General features: G+C 38.9%; 1 protein-coding gene across 1 annotated transcript in view; it reads right to left on the bottom strand.

The window, feature by feature from the left end:
• DCBLD2 (discoidin, CUB and LCCL domain containing 2) overlaps nucleotides 1–19218 on the bottom strand; it is a gene marked incomplete at its 5' end in the record, with an annotated part of 25821 nt that extends 6603 nt beyond the window's left edge. Inside the window, 7 exons of the mRNA XM_010081175.1 lie at nucleotides 3439–3563; nucleotides 5194–5409; nucleotides 8197–8237; nucleotides 8915–9048; nucleotides 12811–12883; nucleotides 14256–14307; nucleotides 18991–19218. Of these exons, the coding sequence (XP_010079477.1) occupies nucleotides 3439–3563; nucleotides 5194–5409; nucleotides 8197–8237; nucleotides 8915–9048; nucleotides 12811–12883; nucleotides 14256–14307; nucleotides 18991–19218 (869 nt within the window). The remainder of the gene's footprint in view (nucleotides 1–3438; nucleotides 3564–5193; nucleotides 5410–8196; nucleotides 8238–8914; nucleotides 9049–12810; nucleotides 12884–14255; nucleotides 14308–18990) is intronic.
• Between the last annotated feature and the right edge of the window lie 3734 nt (nucleotides 19219–22952).

The following is a 22952-nucleotide window of genomic DNA, read 5'->3' as shown; positions in this document are numbered from 1 at the left end:
GAGGGTGCCTCCCCCCCTTCCCTGGGCAGCCTGTTCCAATGCCTGATCACTCTTTCAGTGAAGAAATTTTTTCTAATATCCAGCCTAAACCTCCCCTGGTGCAACTTGAGGCCGTTTCCTCTTGCCCTATCACTTGTTACTTTAGAGAAGAGGCCAGCACCCACCTCACTACACCCTCCTTTCAGGTAGTTGTAGAGAGTGACAAGGTCTCCTCTCAGCCTCCTCTTCTCTAGACTAAACAACCCCAGCTCCCTCAGCCGCTCCTCTTCAGACCTGTGCTCCAGACCCTTCACCAGCTTCGTTGCCCTTCTCTGGACCTGCTCCAGAATGTGAGAGTTCTCCCTCACAATCTCATAGGGAGCCATGCAGGTCTGGAAGAGAAGGGCAGAGACTTTGCATAAAGGATGAGCTAAAACTGGTCCTTCACTCCTGGTCCTTGCACACAAAAACCTCATCAAAATGTGACAACATAGAATGGGTCTGGTTGAAATTTAAAACCAGTAAGCAGAGTCAGTCACCGGGTGATGTGTAAGCACACTGACAAACTTACTGCCAACTACAGGTTTTGCACTGAGCTGCTTAAAGCAATACAGAAACTAGGCCCAGTACTCCAACTACCAGCAAGCCACCCCATGATCTTCTCTGGGAGGACTGGTTCAGTATCCAGTCTTTGGGTAGGAAGTGAACTGTCTCTCCATGTCAGTGCGCAGCAACTGGGCTTTGGTTCTGTAAGTGCAGCTCTTAGGTGCTATTGCAAAACCCGTCACTGTAAAGGGGACAATAAATGAATAACATTTGTTTTTAAAGCACTGATAACAGATATTGCAAATCATGGTGGACATAGTGCAGAACAGAATTATGGCACTTGGCTGCATAAACCTGAAAAATGTTACAGAGTTTTATGCTCATTCACACCACTTGGTACACAGTAAAGCAGCTGGCCACTGTTAAGGACAAACATTGTATTGTTAACAGCTGGTGTGTCTGCATAAAATGGAGCAGTCAAGAGTTTCAGCACACTTCTGAGCAATGCAGATCGCTGGTGTTTCAACCTTGATACACAAGATGATAGGTAGTGTTGTACGGCACTCCTGTGTTTTGTAACAAAATGAGTAGAATATCCCTAGAGGTTTGAAAGAAAACAATTATTCCAAGAAACTATCATTTGAAAGCCCCAAAACCCCCCCAAACAACACCAGGGACCTTTAAGGGACTCGCACTTGGGCTCCCTGATGTACATAACATGTCTCTGCTCTGAAAATTCACAAAAACCCCATTACTATGACTTATGCGTAAGAATTTTGGTTTGTTCTTACATAGGCATTAACTGTCTTCATGTTTGAAAGCACAGACTGATCAAATAAGTACATAAGTCAATTTAGTTAGGCACAGAAAAATAAATTACTTGGTAATATAAATGCAGTACATCATGTTTGAGTGTTATCGTTTATCCTACATCTTAAATTAGTAACCAGCATTTTCATTTTTATGTATCCAGGTAACACTATCAAACTAACTGCTAACCCATTCATGATACTAAAAACCTAGGGAGGCAAACAGAAGGTATTTGCCTTGAAAGTGTATAGTCTCTGTTCTTCCCCAACTTACTGCAGTACAGATTTATTTGTCCTGCTCTGAATTTAAGCTTATCGTTCTCAAATATACTTACTAGCAATGAATGAAGACAGCTTAAACGCAGGGACAAGTGTATGGTGTTATTTTGGAATACGTATATTCCCCAGACACACCAGTGGAGAGCAACCTTTGCCTACAGTCAGCCAACCTGACAACGCAGTCACAGTTTGTGTGTCCAAGCATTCACAACCTAATGAGACATGGCAAGAACATAGAAGACCAGTTTCCAGTTTACAGCCACTTTTCCCTTAAACTAGGGCAATTTCTCACTTCAGGTTTCTGAGTCTGAGCGTGTAACAGCAAAGGCAACAAGAATCGTTAACGCTGACTATTATCTTCAAGATTAACACTAAAGTAGTTCCTTACTCCAGGCTTTTATTAGTCAAGCTTTTGATGTTGTGTTATCTACTCTACTTGCAGCTCAATATTTTCTGTTCATTTAATTTTTTGCACAAAAAAAAAATCTGCTTCTGAGCTCAATACAGTGCAAGTTTTCTGATGAGAAATCACTTTCACATTCCATTTATTATCAAACTCTCTCAATTTGCCTCTCTGCTGTCAAACAAAACTTTTCCAACACTGCAGGTTTGATTTGTCATTCTTCCTTAATTCAAGCATTTTATTCTTTTTTTTCATATATAAACATTTTAAGAAAAGTTTTTCTTGCGTACTGACAGATCTCTATAATCTATTTGGAAAAAGGACTACAGGAAAGCCTTGGAAAATCTTCTAGTCTCCTGAGCATTAGGAAATTCAAACATTTGTCAAAAAAAACCTTGGGAATAGCACCTCCTGGTTTGTCTGGTGTGCAATTATGTAAGGCTCAAAGGGAGAAGCCTGCATGCATACGCATCCAAAAGCAAAGCTGTGTCAAGTGAGATGATGTCGGAGAGAGGAAAAATCTGCTACCTTGAAGAGATCAACCATACTGAACCCTTTTTTGTGTCACTTAGCTACAGCTAGCACTTCCAGGATACGTATAGGTCTTCATGCATTGCACCTAATGAAACAAAGAGTGCAAAATAGATCTGTTACCTGTAATTTCAAGCTCCACAATTTTTTTCATTTCAAGAACTTGCAAGAAAAGAATATGCCCAAATTAACAGCAAAAGCTGCAGAGGTTTTCTAGAAAAATAATCAAACAAAACATGAAGCCAGCTCGCTAGCTGAGTATTTTATGACCAGAAGAGGGCACTCAAAAACTGAGTGCTGGATTTTTATTTTTTTTCTTTAATACTTCATACCAACAGTCTGTTTGTTCATATGTAGGTTCAAGGAGATGGTCCAGCCCAGACAGTAAAGTCTCCTCCTGTCAGGAATGTTTCCCACTGTGATTATGTTCAGTGTGCAAAAGCCTCTTAATTTAACCAACAAGACAGTTTTACCTTTCACATCATCAACAGGAAGATTAGAAATGCAACAGGAAAGGTATGATCATGTATTTTAGCACCTAAAATCCTTTACGGTTCCAGAATTCTGAAGCTTGGACTGAGACTCAGCTAAAACAGCTGTTTGGGAAACTATTAACTACAGCACAGGCCACCAGCAGATGCTGCTGCCAACCAACAACCAGGAGAAAGTGAAGCAGTTGCAGTTAATAGTAATAAAAATAATATCTGAATTTCAAAACTATTCAAATTCTTATTTGCACATTTGCAATTTTCTTCTGCATATGCTCTTCATAATTCAAAATTACACTGAAAAGGGAAGTTATTTAAAATTTCCTCACTGTACCAAAATTAGTTGTATTTACAATTGTGAAATCTCCACAGAACATACCTAGAACGTGTGTGATATTTTTACCTTATCTTTATCCACGCCAGGTTCTCTGTATACTGTCCACTTCTGTGCATCATCACTGTATAAAATTCTGTAGGCCGAGACGTAATAGTCATGCTCTGCTAAGGTTGATCCAGTAGTTATGATACCTATGAAAACGAATGTGCTGTTATAAAAAAAACTAGTATCAGTTTGTAAAAATTAATAGATCAGCTTTTTAATCCAGAGTTAAATAATTGGAATCTCCACTGGTCCAGCTACATTTCAAAGTTTATCCAAGGTGTCAGGGTCCAAAATTACTACAGTGACTGAAACTTAATAATAATTTTACTTACTTCTGTATTTGAATTCTCAGGATATAACCTTGCTAAGCACTTTTCCCCCATTTCTTGATGGAAACAGCCTGTTCATTTGACCATGGTCCACTTCTGTCTCCCATTGCTGAGACAGCACCACTCTTCCCTGCTTTTGTACTGCCAACCTAAAAGCACCATTGAGAGAACTGCAGCTTGCTAAAGCTGACACTTCAGTGCTGCAGAACGACTCACATAGGAAAGCTGTTTTGTAAAAGCTTATTAGCACAGGAATTAGGACAGTAATGTAAAATACAACTAGTCCCCAGGGAGGTAATAAGAAAGGCTGCTGGTAAACCCAAATTGCTTAATGACAGGAAGCCAAGCTGCTCATAGCAGGGTGTGCAGCTGAGTTTATGGAGACCAACTCATGCATTTGAGAAAGAGGCAAATCCAAACTGATCAAAGGAGGATGTTTCATGACAATCTTAAAGCCTGGGACCCTATGAAGCACTCTACCTCTAGCCACTTCATTTTTAATTTAAGTCAGATTGCAAACATGCCCACTAACAACAGCAAATCACCTCCGAACAATTAAATCAAAATAGAAAACACTAATGTCAGCTAAGAAGATACCATAGCTGCACTGCCACTACTTGGGCTACCCCTGAGATTAACCCCACAATGCAAATACCTCATTCCTTCACTACCCAGCATGGGCCAGATTGCAATCAACAAGAACAAGTAACCATGAACTTGCTTGCTCAACTCCCAAAATGTGAAGCAAACCATCCAGAGCATACTGAGAAACCACCTCCAGCTGTCTCTCCAAATAAACACAGCTATTAAAATCATGACGGATGGTCCATCACAGTCTCTGCGAAGGAATCAGAGCCTAGCCTAGACTCAAGCTGCATCGGTCTGCACTGTTCAGTCCATTTGCTGAGGGAAAGTGCAACAGACTGCTGAGGGGCCCACCATCCCCAACTCTCAGCCCAAGTTCCACTTCAGGCAAGGAGGTGCAGGGGCAGTTGCCAGCTGGTGTACTCTGCTGCTTATCTCACATTGATAGCAACTGCTCCTATCACCACTGTTCGATTCACTGTGGCTGTGATGGGTAGTGTGGAAAACCTAGAAACATAGGTCAGTACACTTGCACCAGAGTGTACTGAGTGGACTGAGCTGACTGGATATGGATTTGCACTCCAAGGAGACAGCAGGAAAAAGGAACCACCAAGGATCCAATAAGGAACCACAGGAAACTTTTCAACATATTCTAATGGAAGACATATTTGCTACTATGAAACTCCACCTGTTCAACTCTAATTCCAGGCTTCTCAGTATATTAGCTAGGACATGGAACCAACTTTGCTGCAGTGGTGATTAAATGTCACCTGGACTTTATCTGAGACCACACACTGGAGAAAAGCATGTCAGTAACCAAACTTTTTGAATGCTGTTTAAAAGCCACATCAGATTCACTTACCTGTTACTCTCTTTTCTTTATTCAAGTCAATCTGCAACCACTGATGTTCATCACTGATAAAAGCAGCCCAAGGAGGACCAACCCTTTTCAGTCTGGCATTTTCAGGTTTCCAGATGTTCACTAGTCCTGTTTGGTGAGACGACTCAAGAACAGATGATGCCGTGATGTGGGAATCGGGGATTACCCCAGATTCCATCCCCAGTGTCCCATAGCAACCTGACCAACAGAAAAGGTGAGGATTCAAAAAATGAAAATTCAAGTTACACAATGATTTTACCTGCTTAGAATTTAAGACTTTACATGCAAATATTAAACTGCCCTCTAAATTTATTCTGTAACAACACTACCAACAAAACACACAGTCTGCTTTCTAAAAGTGACGCTGGAACTGAAATTATGGTCCTGGGTATTACATGATTTATGCTCGCTCAAGAGTAATGTGGATATTCTCTCAATCACCACCCACACAGAGCACTAGAAGAGAAGCTTTGGGAGAGCTGTCACGGTTTAACAGTGTGCATGGTTGACGCAGGAATGGGAAACAGACTACTTGATCATTCATTCCTTTTTTGTGAGTATGTAACTCCTTGTTTTTTAAACCCACCTGAGCATCACAATGTTAATTCAAACAATACACCAAAGTGTGTAGGAAACCATGTCAAAAGGTGAGGATTCAAAAAATGAAAATTCAAGTTACACAATGATTTTACCTGCTTAGAATTTAAGACTTTACATGCAAATATTAAACTGCCCTCTAAATTTATTCTGTAACAACACTACCAACAAAACACACAGTCTTTGCTTTCTAAAAGTGACCATGTCATAATCCTGCCCTAAACTCCAACACATCCCCTGAAATTAGTTCTATTTTTTTGTCACCATTCTTACTAAAAGTTTCTTCCCATGTTGCGTTCTGCTGATGACTAAAAAACACCTCCTAAATTCCTGGCTAAATTTCCTTGTAGCTAAGTTGATAACGCATTTGCTCTTTGCTAAAATCTTGTTCTGTAGTGCCAACGGTTTTCCCCTCTCAGACATGTATTCCCCAGACACATCAGTAGAGAACAACCTCTGCCTACAGTCAGCCAACCTCAACAACCCAGCCTGGTTTCCCGCTTGCTGTGAGCTCCCCTCTCCCTTGCAGCTCTCCTCTGGACCAAGCTCGGGTGCTGATCCCTTAAGGAGGTGCAGGTGGCAGAGCCACGTGCAACTGCATCCCAGACAAGACTTTGTCAATGTTCTGTGCGATGGCATTAATAGTTCTTTGCCTCTACTGGATGTATTTCACCTGCTACAGCACAGGATCACATTAGCATGTCACTAAAGGAATCCTTTCCCCCATCTGTCATTTCTGTCTAACATGCTGCCAGTTTGAAGCAGAAATAGTTCAGTCTCTACATATTCAACCTTATACTTTTTACTCTGTGGTTCAATTAATTTCTATTACTCAAGTCTCAAAGTCAGCCAGGTCTTCCTGTACAAATAGTTTCATCTTCCTTTGCACTGACCACACCTCCAGCATTAATAACAAACTCCTCTATTTTGTACCAAGTCATAAAGCCAACTATTATGGAAGAACCACACTAGTAACTTCACCGCAGTCTGATAAACCTCATTTGAGCGTACTAACAAGTCCTCTTTTTCCCTCACCTAACTCCTCGGCCACCCAACTACATACAATTTAATCTACACGTGCATCTTGTCTCCAGCCTATTCAATAATTTCTCAAATGTGTCACTGAAATCCAGATGGTCTAAATCAGCGTTTTGCCCTATCTCTTCATATTTCCAGGCCATAATTACTTTTATATACACTATCAGATCACATTTGGAAAGACAAAACACCCCAACAAACCCTGCCTCCATCACATATTCTTCATGCCTAAAGTCACCAGACATGTAATTCCTTCTTCCAGCTCTTGCAGAGTGCTGGGAGAAAAATTATATTACATGGACAATATTTTCTAAATTTTGCTTGTTTGTATACATTTCCATCTCCTAACACTCCTGCCCATTAGACTCCTGCCTTTATACTCCCATTTAGCATCACTTTTATTTATATATTAGGAAGAGTATTTGTTTACTTTTGAGGAATATGTGTATGATTTCCTCCTTTTTTTCTTTTAGCTTTATCCTCCCAGAAAACAGATGTAATGCTTTTGTAAGTTTTCTTTTTAATATTGTCATTAAAACAGTTAAAGAGACTAAGGAAAGGCCACTGTCTTCACACACTTCCAACATCCATTCAAAGACAGTGTTTAAAGTGACTTACAGCAAAGTTAGCTTCCATTTAGAAAACTAAAGCTAATTTATTTGAAAAATGGGTAATTGATAGAAAGTAAAAACATGCAAAACCGTAAAGCTTCAAAAAGGGAGAACACCAATCAGCAACCTGGTACACATTTACAAAGCAAAACATGGCAGCCAAGACGGAATACAATTTACACACAGAGCAAGGCCCGAGAGATGCCCTTCCAGAGCAAGAGAGACAAGTCATTTATCACATAGCATTCATTTGCAAGAATGTAGGAGAAAAAAGTAAAAGCGGGGGGAGAAAGTTGAGGAATCATTTTGGTATTTCTGCTAGCTTTCTTAGTGGGCAACATGGAAAGCGTAAGGAGTAAACCTGGAAAAAACTTCGAATGCACAGTTGTTACAAATAAAGAGCAACTCTTAAGTGCCCGACTCCGCTTTAGCAGTGTGATTAAAATATGGGAATCATGTCACTTTAAATCAGACTATAATAGAGGAACATAAACCTAAAGAATCTCTTTCTGCAGATAAGCAAAGCTTACTTTGTACATCACTGTATCTGTAAGTGTAGTGATGATTAATCATCAAAATGAGATAGTAAAACAATTCAAAAATATACAATACTAAGAAATGCAGTTAAAAAAAAGTCTAACTAGAACAAAAAAATAAGAAATAAAACACCCGCACACTTACTTCCACTCACAAAACAAGTATGAAAGTATAAACATGTAATACATGTGATAATGCTTACCACTCGTCTTAAATGTGAAGAGACTTGTAGATAACGGCCCCCTGCAGAGAACAAAAGAAGCTGGTTTTTGTGGTAGTCAGTGAGGAATACTGAAGCAAACTGTCTTCAATTTATTTTTCTTGTCTGACTGCTTGCCACTGAAACCTACGCACACATGCCTAAACAAGAGTTTCATGATTAAAGTAACACTTCCTGTCACCACATTGCAGCGCTTCCAGTACAAACACATTTTCAACTGATATCTAGTCCAGAGATACTATCTAAGCTAGAGGCTTTCAAACAAACATCTGCCCAGCAAAACACAAGACTTGATTAAAATGCTTCCCTTTTAAATTAAGCTAATCATAATAACAAGAATCAGTCTCCTCTGATTGCTTTCATTCCTGGGACTTCCAAGATAAAATGACATCTCTTTTCCGTGCAACTAAAAAGTTACCATTAGATTATTATTTTTCCACAGACCATTAGGAATCTATGGTCATGCCATGCATTTTGGAAGATAAAACCTCCTTGCAGAATTTGGAAAATTAACTTTTATGGTCTAGAGGTTAAAAATACCTGGTAAAACAATCAGACTGTAGCAAAAGAGCATTGTGAGAACCTTACAGAAGAGAACCTTTCTGGGGAACATGTAGCTCCAGTAGCTGAAATTAATCCCGTGATGAGACAGTACCAAGATCTAAGGTACTAAAGATAAGAACATAGCAAGTACACTTACACTTTTGAGGTGACATTGTTAGCCAGGGAGCCTTCATAGTACGGAATGCCCTTGCTGATTACAACATTGATCTGGCCACCCAGAGTATTTGACACAACGCCTGCATGAACACCAGCCATACAAAGTGATGATGACTTGAAGAGGAGGGGAAAAGAAAAATTTAATATGACGTTGTAAATAAATTAAATACTACACTGTATATTGTAAATGCTACACTATCCTGTTATAGTCTTTGTTATTATTATATTAGTAAACTGCTCTGATGTAATTGATATCTCTGCTATTTAGCAACCATTCATCTTTGGTTTATTATGGAATTTATAACACCACAAAAAGAAGCTCCTACATTTTACAGATGTATCTGGAATGTAACTCTTCTAATCAACTAAGCTCAAACAAACAGTAAGATGAATAAGTCTGAAAAAGCCAGACAGCCAGACTTTCAGCCTACAATAAATCTATTATGTTAGACAACAGAAGCTGAATACATAAATACACATAAAACATTTTAATAGAAAGAACACTGAAAGTATAGTTATTCATTTTATCACACTTAAGGAGTGATGCACTGCGGACTTTGTAACTTTTACTTTTACTGATGGGTTATATTTTTTATTTTAAGTCATTGTTAAAACATGGTTTAACCATCCAGCAATCTGATCCATATAAACCCACAGTAACACGTGAATACAATTTGTTCTGTGGAACCCTACGACCTAGGTTGCACAAGTCAATGGAGATCAGTTATGGAAAAAGTTTTTGCAGGACATTCTGTTCTTGTGTTCTCTCCCTGGATGACTGTTAGTCCAGATCTGCTAACCAATGTCACAGTGACACTCCCATTTCACCAGCTTGCAGGCTCGCTGTGCCATGGAGCACGGAACTGACTTGCTACACCAAGTCCTTCAGGCACAGCAGTGAGCAGAGCAAGATGACTCTGTTTCCTGGACCAAAACTAGCCAAGGAGATCTTCTCCAGCTGGGAAGCAAACCCTTCCGGGCCAAAGGGGCTTGACCAAGAAACATCGTAGTGCTCAGGAGCAGAGAGAGAATCCAGTTCCAGAAAAAGCTCAGCAGCAGTGGCTTTGCACCCGTCCACTGCATGCACCAAGGTTTCTGGAGGATTACTGGCTATTCGCAGCGCAACAGGCATAGACAGAGCTATTCCCAAGTGTTTCTGCAATGTGCTGCACTGCGGTGTGCACAGACGTTGCAATTCTGCAGCCCCTTGCTCACATCCAATGAGACTGGGATCAACCTGAACTTTAGAAGATTGAGTGGCTGTAAAAGAATTAGCCGCTTTTAAGGTACCCTATTGTGCTCAGCAGAATCTATAAGATGAATAGGTGAATAACGATTAGTCTATAATTAATAGGACACAGGTGTTTCGTGGAACAATATCATGAGCTGCTCATTTATCCTATGTATAGACCCTAGCATGATTGGCTTAAAACCCAGTCCAGCTGAATCAACAGAAAATGAGTTGTATGTCTAGATAAGGAGTAAGTGATTAACGTAAAGCAAGCAATTTTGAAAAATTAGTTATTTTAGACTAGACATAGACTAAGCAATCTTAATGGAACCACCTGAGTGATTCTTAGAAGAGTGATTGTTGGACCGCACCGATATACAGGAATTTCAAAAGAGGAACCAAAATGAAACAAAAGGAATTGAATGGACTTTTGAAATCAGCGAAGAACAGAGAATTGAGAATTGAGAGTTCGGGAAAACATCAAGAACTTTAAGAACTTTTACAATCCAAACATCGGTTGCATAATGTTATGTAGGATCATATATATAGAGAATGTTTCGAATGTACCTCTTGCCACTCAGTGAGGTGATGGCCCAACTCTGTGTTGTTATTAAAGCAAACCTAGAGGAACCCACAGTCTGGTCAAGTCCTTTAACAGGGGATCTGAGCTGTCTGTGAAGGACCACATGGGTGTGTCCCAGTATAGCCTCCAGAAACCATATGTAGCTTCTTACTCCTAGCGTGGACTTGCCCAAGTCAGTAAACAGCAGATGATGACTGCAGATTTTTATTTACTGTTAACAGTAGCTCCCCCAGGTGAAGCCCACTGCTGGCTGCTACTACTAAACACATTTGCTGCACTGCTCTGCCAACCACTGGGTGCAATAGAGCCTTACCACAATTCTTCAAGAAGGAAACAGTAGGTCTTTTCCAGAGAAGGAAGACTTCATGGATTATTTTCTTTTTCACATTGTTTTAAAAACAGGAAAACTTTATCCACTGTGGCTTCTTTAGAAATAATTGCATGGTGCAGGAGGCCAGCATTCCCCTATGTCTCAAGCTCACTGGCAAACAAACCTGCTCACCAAGACTTTTCCAAAAGTAATTCTCAGTATATTCACACATAAAAACTCTAACCCTATTCCCCACCCCACCAATCTCCCAAAGGTTTTCCAAATAAATGTAATTGTGTCTCACTCATGCACGCAGCTCCCCTTTCCTTTCCTACTTTCCCTTGAAAGTAAAAGCATGGGATTCTGCAGTAGATGCAGCTCCCTCCTCCCTGCTCACCAGAAGGTGTCAGCAATGTGCACTCCAAGTCCTCAAGGACTGTGGACATAAGGGTCACACACAAAAGAATCAAGGTTTAGGGTATTTTTTAAAGGAGCAAGCAGCTGCTGGTTATTTGAAAGAGATGCATGAGACATCTCTACCTGAAGCTTTGTCTCAAGTGCTGGACAATTTGATTTCTTTCCACACAGCCTGACTTCTGGGAAATTCTTTGCCTTTTATTCAGAGCAAAAAAACATACAAAAAGTCACAGGGCATTTATTTCCTGAAGTTTCCATTCTCCTTCACAGAGAATGTTTTTTCTAGATTTTGGCAAAAAAACTCTCAACAAGCAGAACTGTTACAGATGCTGCAACTATGTTAGGCAGAGAATCAACTTCATCCTGTTACGAGCTACAAGAATTGCCTTGCAGCTGTTTAGTGAGGACTCACTGTGGACCTGAACATATAACACAGTCATGCTGTGGTGACATTTTTACATACGGGTAATTATTTAAGCAGGCAGCCTAGGAGTTACAGATATTTAAGAAAATCAGATAGGCACACTTTAGTTTCATATTTAATATTAAATCTGTGCTCACTAACGTTTTAAAATTGTCCTTCCTCTGTGCGACATCTAGTGGCTTATTAAAAGAGCATTTTAAGACAAAGAGATTTTATGTAATTTTTACTACATTGCGAGCAAAATTATCATCACTTAAAAATAAACAAAGCAAATTCCCTCCAGTCCTATAGCAGGTATGCTAGTTTAGTTACAAAAGTTTACATCAGAAAAAGAGTGTACAGGTTTTTGTAGTGTTCTAAGTAAATAATACATTATTAAAGATTTTCATTTCCACTTTATAGAACTATTAATATTACAGTATTAACTCGGTTTTGCAAATGGTTTTATAGCTGCTGAGCATAAACAGTATTTCACCTCTCATGCTGTAACAAAAACTTAAAGATATCCACTGAGACCCTCTGTTTAGAGAGCCATTACAGTGTCAAAAACAAGACAACACCATTAAAATAACTGGCTCTCTCTTTATAAATCTGAATTTCCCAACCTGAGAAAGCCAACAAAAACAAAACCAGAAGTAGAAAACAGTATTTGATTGATCCACTCTTCTCAGCAGGCCTTACAAAAAATGTTTGAGTCTCTACTACACTATTCACTTCTTGGAGATGGCAACATCTGAAGTACTGGCCATTTAGCAGCTGTGCAAAAAAAATTAGTACCACGCTACTCACTTTAGGAGGTACAAACTTCAGAACCCAGGCAGCTGAACTAATGAGAACAACTATAATTGACTTGTAATTATACATTACATATTTTGCCAAAATTCATGTGAGCCCACAGTATTTTCACTTACATCTCTGTATCCATGGGGAATAGTGCCTGAAATATCAGCAAAAGGAATCACGCATCCAGCTGGACAATACTTACTGGAAGAGAACAAAATATCAAGTCAAGATACTCATGCAACTACAACTCTTACAATGCTATAAAATAGTATTTTTTTCATTTACAATACACTCTTATCATTTATATATCAGCATTTAAGGATATAGCCTAACTGAAGACATATTAAAACAGACAAAAAATTACTCACGAAGAGAAGTACACAAGAGGAGAACAGACATTTGAAGAAGTTCTTAAAAACTCTCAGCTGAAACTACGTTCCAGTCTCAACATAATAAACTAATAAACCCAGCATTTTATAATATATACTGCACAGCTTCTGTAAATTTAAAGTCTTATAAGTACCAATATAATGAATTTTTTTTATAAACTAGAGATCTGCCTATCTATTTGTTTTGCATCTTTAAATAATATATCTGAAAAGCAATGCTATTTTGTAATCGCTCCTGTCAATGCTTTGATCATAAAAACTTGGCCAAATTCAGTTAATACCAGTAGCCCATGAAAAGCAAGAGGCAAGACATCTGTACCTCTGATGCAAACCCGTGTTCATGTTCTAGTGGCACTTCATACTTCACATACAAAAACTATTTAATCCTCAAGATTTAACAGTGAACTGGAGTAAACTATTAACATTTTCACTGCAGTTCAACAACAGCTGAAGTAATGTTGCAGGTACCACAAAAACAGCGAGATTCAGAGATTTCAGCACATGTCAAGTAAGGCCAAAACCTACAATTAGAGCCCTATTTTGAAATTTTGGAAAATGAAAGAGAAATGCAGAGGTTGCACTTTGAAGTGTTTCATGATGCCAGGGCTGAAGTTCTCCAAAAAGTAAGTTTATGTACTTCTCAGTTGTCTGCAGCTTTCAACACTGTCCTTGCTTTGTATGGAAATGGAGAAGGAGAAAACAGAGAAATTACACGGTTCCACCATGAGAAGGTACACCATTTTATTTCTCCACAGAACCTCGTTAATTCACACCAAACTGTGAAATGGGTTTGCAATTCTGAATGCATTTCATAGTTTAGTGCTCCTTAGGTAGCTGGAATACAAATTTCAGTATTTAAGGTTTGTATCTGCTCTCTATGTGTTTATAAAAGCAGTAATTCTTTCTATGGGAATGAGATATTCGCTCTCATGTGTTAATGCAAATTAACGAGGTTCTACTGTATACTGCATGTAAATAACAAAAATGGGGAGGGAGAGAGAGAGAGGAAGGAGGAGTGCAAATGTCAAAGCTATTCAGCTCTACCCCTGACTAGCTTGTTTCTTAAATTCTCTGGATAGCCAATTATCAGGCTGCACCAGGTATAAGTAAGAGTGAAGTACAAAACACTAAAATGACATAATGAAAGAGAATGGGGGGGGGGACACAAGTAAAATCAGTCTTACTTGAATTCTGGTTCGGAAAAGTGACTTGCATTTTCTAAACAGGTAATTAGGTCTGTAAAGAAAAAATGTTAGGTCAAGAGGACGATAAAGACAACAAGTTTGAGCATGCTTTTTAAAGTGCACAAAAACATACATTTGAGCCTCTGTGGCTTAAATAAAAGTCTCAGAATTTAAAAAAATATGTTCCTACTAAGTTTTCTTGCAACAGATTTTGTATTACAGTAGAACCTTGATAATTTGTCTGGGTAACTGGGAAATCCACTGAGAATGTGACATAGACAAGAAGAGAAACACTACAAACATTCATTTTCTGTGCAGCTTAATTTTGATTTATAGCAATACTTCAGAGAACCTGACATAATTCAGAGACAAAAACATACGCTCTTTTCACAAAATTAAATTAATAAGCTAGCTAAACAGGCCTGTGTTTTCAGCACTGAACAGTCCCATGATATTGAAACCAGGCAGCATGGGCAACAAACACTAGAGTGCCATGTTACCAGGATCCATGACTGATATCTCTCTGCTGTGTATCAGCACATACAGACCCAAATACAGAGAGAAATAAAATTTAAAAATGAAAACTCTTTATCTGCTCTTTTTAGAACTACTTCTAGAAAGGGCTTTCTCAAGCTTTTTGCCTTGTGAAGCCCTTGCTGGCAATCCTTCATTTCCCTGTGGACCACGTGTGTCACTCACCCTTAACAATGAGTGGAAGGAGATGCGCAACTTACTTGAGAGGCTAGAATAACCAAAAATATGGAAAAAACAAGAAATGGCAAAAAGACCAAAAAAGCAGTCAGCAGATTATTTAATTAAAGAGTTGAGGGAGTACAGGAAACTGCTTCTTAAATAAAATTTTCTACAAGGTTGGTTTGTATAAAATATACTGTTTGATAAGAAAAAAAATTCATTCTCTATCATCTTGATTACGACCTGAAAAAAATGCATTTTTTTATCCAGCAGCTCCTTCATTCATAACAGATAACTGTGATTCTTGCTCTGCTATTCAGGGTAAGCTTTGATACCATTTCTTTAAAACTACAGTAACTTAAATAGTAACTGAACAGTCCGATTTCCTACGCAGAAGTATCATGAAGATTGTATTAAAAGTCTTCATTTTTAGAAGTTAATTTGTGAGAACATAGGAATAAGTAAATTAGTTCTGTGTTTTTACTAGACAACTCTTAATTATACTAGCACAGAAAAATTACCAAGTGATCATAAATACCTGATTTGTCAGTGGTTGAATAAGCTGCAAGAAATCCACGTCCAGATGTGTGTGTTCCACTCATGAACTGTACCGTGACTTCATTACCTTTTGAAGTAATTAAACCATCCATTTTAAAGCCAAACCCACAGTATTTTCCTGTGGAGAGAAGGGGGAGAACAGACATGGACCAAAACCAACATATTGAATAAGCATCTTTTTTCATTTGCAGTGTAAGCTCACACTACTTCTGGTGTATATTCAAAAAGAAATACAGGTGGATTACACTGAACAGTGTAGTCAGTGTCCATCTAAAGCAAATGGCAGAGTATAAATATAATCCATTTTGTCGCTGTCAACAGGTGAGAGTCTCGCATACCCTTAACATTTGCAAATAAACACGACCTTCACCTCTAGCCATGCACAAGCCCCACAGTCAGTTCTTCAAAGATCATGAGAAATCTGTTAAGGAAAGGAATCAAGGTAAGGCAACAAGAATCATCTAGAGAAGCAAATGAGAAAAAAGCCCTTCTCTTCCCTCAGCTTTTGGGGCACTTCTTTGTCTACTATTTCATGGTCTCCGACAACTACTTTTCTTAATTTTGGACATGAAGAGTTACAAAGAAGTTCCCTCTTACCAAGGCCCCACATTGACCCTATGTTTTTCTCTGGAGTCATGTTTCAATGATGAATTGCATTATGATGAACTGCATAATTTTTCCACCTACCACTTTTCCTTTTTTTTAAGCTTTGTTTTCAGCCACTGGATCTTGCTACGTGATTGACCAGCACGAGACTCCTCTCAGGGTAGGTCAAACTGTCCTCAAGACACCATTTATCCTCTTCTTTGGGCAAATACACAGGGCATGAGATTTAAATCTAGCTTGGATAAACCATGCAGTGCTGCTTCCACCATAGAGATAAAGCCTTTGACAAACTGTAGACTGGTGCACCTTATGATTCACGGCAAGACAAACTTTTGAGACTACAAATCAATTTTCTAACCCTTCCCTGGCCTCTCAACAGATTTTTAGCCATCTTTTTAAAAAGAAGACACTAGAAATGGACAAAACATGACTGCCGTGACGCCTCCATCAATGGTATGTGTGGAAGATGTAACATTATTATTTTCTCTATACTTATGTATTGAAGTACCCCAAGTGCTTTTGTACAGCAACACTACAGCAGGAGAGGGAACTCCCACACTCACTTACATTCTCTGCTCCTATAGATCTGGGCTTACATTGTATGCATTAAAAAAGTACATCTGACTGTAGATGCACAGTGATTGGACTGTGATGGAATCAAATACAGAACACCTCCAGACCTTACTTAAGCTAGAGAAAAACTTAATACCAAGAATTTAAATCTTCTTTTGATTTATTGATAAATATTCAAAAGGCTCGGAATGAGAACTAGCCCTGAAAAGCTTCATTAAAAACCTTCTCTGTTTATCAATGAACTAACCCACAAAAAATTCATTTTTTTAATCTAATCAGATGATTTTTAAGTAATTTTGCGACAAAGTAGGTACTGAATTTCAGATTTTATGTAATACAAATATGTTAATGTTAGACCATGTCAGTAGTGTTGAATGGAAAAACTTGGGAAAAATTCAGATTTCTTCCAAACAAATTCAGGTCACTGTTTAATCTCTCCAGTGTTTGTTGCTTCATACATGAACATTCAAGAATCTGCACCATCTGTATCTGCCACTGTTAATATCACTGTTTGTTCTGTAATTTAATTTATTAAGAGCAGAACAATACACACATTTGCTCAACATACTGTGCTACTACACCAGCTGGGAACAGCTGAAAGTCAAGAGAAACAAATGAAGTAGAAAATTTACTCGAACCCATTAAGTCACTTGTAAAAGTGAATAATAGACTTATCAGAAGTGGAAGTTCCTTGCCATTTAAGGACTTCAGCGCTTCCTATTTTAGACCAAGTCTGGCTCAATGACTCCAAGCACATACTTATTTTCACACATACTTACCTAAGTAACACTTAGAAAAGAGGGTTAACAAAGCAAAACATACCACTAGCTTCTTTATAAAAAGACTAGGGATTGGCATTTGAGATGCACGAAAACAATCTTGGTGAAGTAAATCTCTCCCCGCCCTTGATTAAAGCTTTAGGAAAACAGGTAAAATTCATCTGCACAATAACAACTAATTTAAGTGAAGGAAGAATGACAATTCATTTTGTCTTCTATGCAGTCACCACAGGGGTCTTAAAAATCCTACATATACCTTGACATAGATGATAACGTCACACTGCTATTTGAAAAAAAACCCCGCCTTATAGTAATGAAATTCTATTTGTCCTCTTACGGAAGGCAAAAAGTAAACTATGGACATTATCAGAAGATGGGGGATATGTGAACTACACAACTATATATCCTTTAATACCTCTAAGATGAACAGTTTAAATCAATGCTATTCCATTTAAAAAGAAAGGCGTTTCAGGTAAGATACATATACTTATTTTCCTTTTTTAAAAAAAAACTTTTTTTTGTGGTTTATTTTTAAATGAAGATCATCCTAGTTTTACAATTCCCTCTCCACCGCTTACAAGAACTTTTCAAGCTACTGGGAAATATCTGAGAAAAAAAAAACACATTACAGTGAAGTTTCCTTTGAGAATCTGAAGAATCAAAGATTATTATAGGATCTGTGTTGCATTTAGCATCTACTTCTTGTATGCATGAACAAAATGTAGGACGCTCCGCTACCATTATTATTTATAATTTTTTCAGGACATTTTTAGGATATAGGAATTGTGTCAAGAAGACAGACATTTACATACACTTTCAAGACAGTAAACAAAATTAAATTAGTTAAGAATAATTACATTAAGAATACTCTGGCATTCCAAACAGAAAGCTCATCTGCTGAGCAACTTGATATGAGCATGTCACCAGAGAAAGAAACAATCAGACTAGTGTTTTCTTTCTTTTTATTTAGTTTTTACTTTTATTTTTATATACTTACAGTTGCACCCATACTCCCTCCCTGTACTTAAGACCTGTATAGCACATACAGGAGAATCTCTCCTTAGCAGTACTATCAGTAATAAATTTACTAAAACTGGTCCCGGATGGCTGTCTTTCTACTGTCGTGCAAAACTCCTCAAAGTTTTGCAGGGTTTCCTTGAAGCTCAGGAAAAATACAACTCTGTTTATAGAATTACTAAAATTCCTTTCTTTACCTTATTTGAGATTCCTGTAATAACCAACACCTCCTTCTTTTCATCACTTCTTATAAGACTCAAAATCCACACTGTACTAATCATGTGTGATGTATTCAGACAAGCTCTTACCCTGACCAACATCTAACTGAATTATAACAGTTTTCCAGGGCTATAAAAAAAGAACTTTACTAATACCATACACCTAGGAGCTACTCTATGCTCAGAACAGGTAAACACGGAGAAATTTAAAAAGTAACAAAAGTATCAACTGTATCTTCCAGGTTCTATATAAGACAATAACTTTCAAATGCCAATAATAAAAGCTGCTACCTATCTCTGTCCTGGTCGGGCCAATCCCATTGTGAACTCTTAAGTAACTGGAATGACAAGAATCTGAGTCATCAATATCAAAATCTCCAAATTTGAGCTGAACTCGCTGTCCAGGCTTTAGACGAATTTCCCATTCACAGACTGTGCTATTGGGAGAGGTCTGTGGGTAGTTTATCGAAGCAAGAGTTCCGCTTTCAGGGCCCAGAACGGTGTATCCACATCCATCACCTACAAAAGAACAAAAATACATCAGCTATGTGCATTCATCTTCAAAGCTTCACTGGTTTTTAAGCAGTGGTATCAGTTTGTAGTAGGCTTTTTAACCATACGAATCATGTTGCAAGAAAACTCCAAGGCAAGTCGCAAGCAGGTAGAAAAGCAAGTGTGAGAAAATACCATCCAACTAATGTTGCCCAATGGTTTACCACCTCATCATAGCTGACCAGAAAGCTGCTACAACTTCCTCAACGAGATAAAAATGCATCCATAATGACTTAAAAAATTGCACAGACAGTACGGAAAGTGTCCCTGCTATTTCACGTTCCCTCAACACCTATGCAGAGAAGAAAACAGGTTCTGAAAAGGAGGGAGAAACCCGCCAATAAAACAAGAGCAATCAGCTTTACTGTTGTTACTGTATTCACATGATGATGAGAAAGAATGGAAGTGGAACGATAATAAAGAACAATAAATAGTCTGCTGACAATAACTGTCAGGTCTGACCATCATCGAATTGCTAGTGCATTGTTTTCTATTGCATAAAACTTCTAATGCAGTAATTAATTCTTCCAGCTCTTTAGAGAACGTTCTCAATTTTTCTGGATTTGTACAACAAACTAAATTATAACTGCAACCTGTGGGCCTCTACCTAACATTTGAGTATTAATTTTAATCTGCAGTAAGAATACTAAAGAATCCTAGAATGGTTTAGGTTGTAAGGGACCTTAAAGATCATCTACTTCCAACCCCCCTGCCATGGGCAGGGACACCTCCCACTAGCCCAGGTTGCTCAAAGCCTCATCCAGCCTGGCCTTGAACACCTCCAGGGATGGGACATCCACAGCCTCTCTGGGCAACCTCTTCCAATGCCTCACCACCCTCACACTAAAAAAGTTCCTCCTAATATCTAACATAAATCTGCCCTCTTTCAGTTTAAATCCATTACCCCTCATCCTGTCACTGCATGCCCTTGTAAAAAGTCCTCCCCATCTCTCCTGTAGCCCCCTTCAGGTACTGGAAGGCCGTTAGAAGGTCTCCTCAGAGCCTTCTCTTCTTCAGGCTGAACAACTCCAACTCTCTCAGCCTGTCCTCATACAGGAGGTGCTCCAGCCCCTTGACCATCTTTGTGGCCCTCCTCTGGACCTGCTCCAACAGCTCAACATCCTTCTTGCGTACTGGATGCAGTACTCCAGGTGGGGTCTCATGAGAGCAGAGCAGAGGGGCAGAAATCACCTCCCTCGACCTGCTGGCCACACTTCTCTTGATGCAGCCCAGGATCCAGTTGGCCTTCTGGGCTGCGAGCGCACACTGCCAGCTCATGCTCAGTTTTTCACCTACCGACACCACCAAGTCCTTCTCCTCAGGGCTGCTCTCAAGCAATTCTCCACCCAAGCAATTCTCCACCCAGCCTGTATTTGTGCTTGAGATTGTCTCAACCCACATGCAGGACCTTGCACTTGGCCTTGTTGAACTTCATGAGGTTAGCACTGGCCCACCTCTCGCGCCTGTCAAGGTCCCTCTGGATGGCATCCCTTCCCTCCAGAGTGTCCACCACACCACACAGCATGGTGTCATTGGCAAACTTGCTGAGGGTGCACTCAATCCCACTGTCCATGTGTGTGACAAAGATGTTAAACAACAGATGTCCCAGTACTGACCCCTGAGGAATGCCAGTTGTCACTGGTCTCCACTCGGACATCAAGCCATTGACCATTATGTTTCACCCTTTCCAGTCTGCAGGAACTTCACCAGAGTGCCACGACTTCTCAAATATGATGGACAGTGGCTTAGCAACTTCATCTACCAGTTCCCTCAGGACCCACAGATGCATCTCATCAGATACCATGGACTTGAGCACCTTCAGGTTCCTTAGGTGGTCTTGCAACTGAACTTCTCCTACAGTGGTGGTTCTTCATTCTCCCCGTCCCTGCCTTTGCCTTCTGCAACTTGGGCAGTATGGCTTGAGCATTTGCCAGTGAAGTCTGAGGCAAAAAAGTCATTGATTACCTCAGCCTTCTCCATATCCCGCATAAGCAGGTCTCCCCTTTCCTTCTGGAGAGCACCCACATTTTCCCTAGTCTTCTTTTTTGTCACCAACATACCTACAGAAGCTTTTCTTGTTGCCCTTGATATCCCTGGCCAGATTTAATTCTATCACGGCTTTAGCTTTGCTAGCATGATCCCTGGCCACTTGGACAATTTCCCTGTATTCCTCCCAAGCTACCTGCCCTTGCTTCCACCCTCTGTAGGCTTCCTTTTTGTGTTTGAGTTTGTCCAGGCAGACTTGTTAATGTGTGGGAAAAAATAGCACAAACTGTGTATTCTCAAAATCAAATTACAAAGAACACACTGATAAATCTATTTACTCAGCACCTAGACATTAATTTCCCCCACAAGAAGTGTAAGAATTTGTGTGTTGTTTTAGAAATAAGAATATTCTTTAAGTAACAGCCACCATCACTGGCTTTTTATAAACTACTGTGTCAAGATGAAACAAAGTATTCCTGAACACAAGAATACATCCAGCAACATAAACACCTGCAATAACATAAGTCCCACAAAATAAGCCTCATAACATCTCTTGATTTATTTTTGTTAGCACTGGAGGCTAAAAGCCCTATTTACTAACTTTAGTCCCATGAAATGAGTAGGCCAGAAAAGCATTATCATTGTCAGGATTTGACACTAGAAGGTCCAGAGACCTTTTGAAAGAGATCTGTACATGATATCCTAAAAAAGCAATCAGGACCTTTCAGGATCTTGAAAAAGTAACATAAGCAAAAATAGCAAAGACAAAAATCAGATTAGATCTGCTGCTAAAAAATGTCTTTGACACCACTCCAAATACATTTATTGTCTGTAGGTCCATTTTACCCTTCAAAATTCACACCTGTGTATACAGTTCCTACCAAGTGATTACAACAGATTTAACATTACCTCAAGATCTCACACTCTAGAAATTCACAACATTCAACATCATTTGTATTGACAGATGTTTGTTTTGACATCTGAAAGTGATGGTCTGGAAGTGTTCCATACTACACACCAATCTGTGCAGTTCCTCTACTAAACATGAAAAGGTAAACCAAACTTTAGGGACAAAAATTGTACACATATTTAAGAATTTTAACAAAATTTCAAAATTCTTTAATGTATTTCATGCAAGACTGAATGCAAATGTAAATCCAATGCACTGAAGTGATGTGGGAAAAATAAACTGTGGTACTTAATTACCTCTGATTAGTCTGTTTGCAAAAGCACCTAACTCCTAGTAACAAAACCTATTCTCTTTATAATCTGAGCACACTGAAAGAGAGCTGCATGTTCTGTAAATTAAGCTGGTATATACAGAATCACAAACAGATGCAAACTGCAGCTTTTTTTGATTCAAGAATGCTAGCAAGAAAATCATGCATCTCCTTATGGAAAAAGTAACTGGAATACCTGCTTCAGTAAAATCAAAAGTTCTGTTTGCAAAGCTCTTCTTTAGCCATGGTTTTTTCATCCAGTTTTAGCAATTTGCTTTAAAACACCTTGTTCCATCCCATGACAAATATTATTTCCATTTAGGTGACAGCTGATAAATTACTTTCCCAAATTCCTGTTGCTCTAACATATGAGACACAATTGTCCAATGTTACAAAGAGGTAACTTAAACTGTATGTTTTGTATATCATTTTAATCCTGGTTGCTTTCCAAAGGCATGTTATACACCTAAGACAAAGTGAAAAATGTATCATTCA

Source organism: Pterocles gutturalis, unplaced genomic scaffold, assembly GCF_000699245.1.
Source record: "Pterocles gutturalis isolate BGI_N339 unplaced genomic scaffold, ASM69924v1 scaffold16921, whole genome shotgun sequence".
In the NCBI taxonomy this organism is placed as follows: domain Eukaryota; kingdom Metazoa; phylum Chordata; class Aves; order Pterocliformes; family Pteroclidae; genus Pterocles; species Pterocles gutturalis.
The sequence above is the reverse complement of the archived record's forward strand: the minus strand, read 5'-3'. Positions and strand labels throughout refer to the sequence as shown.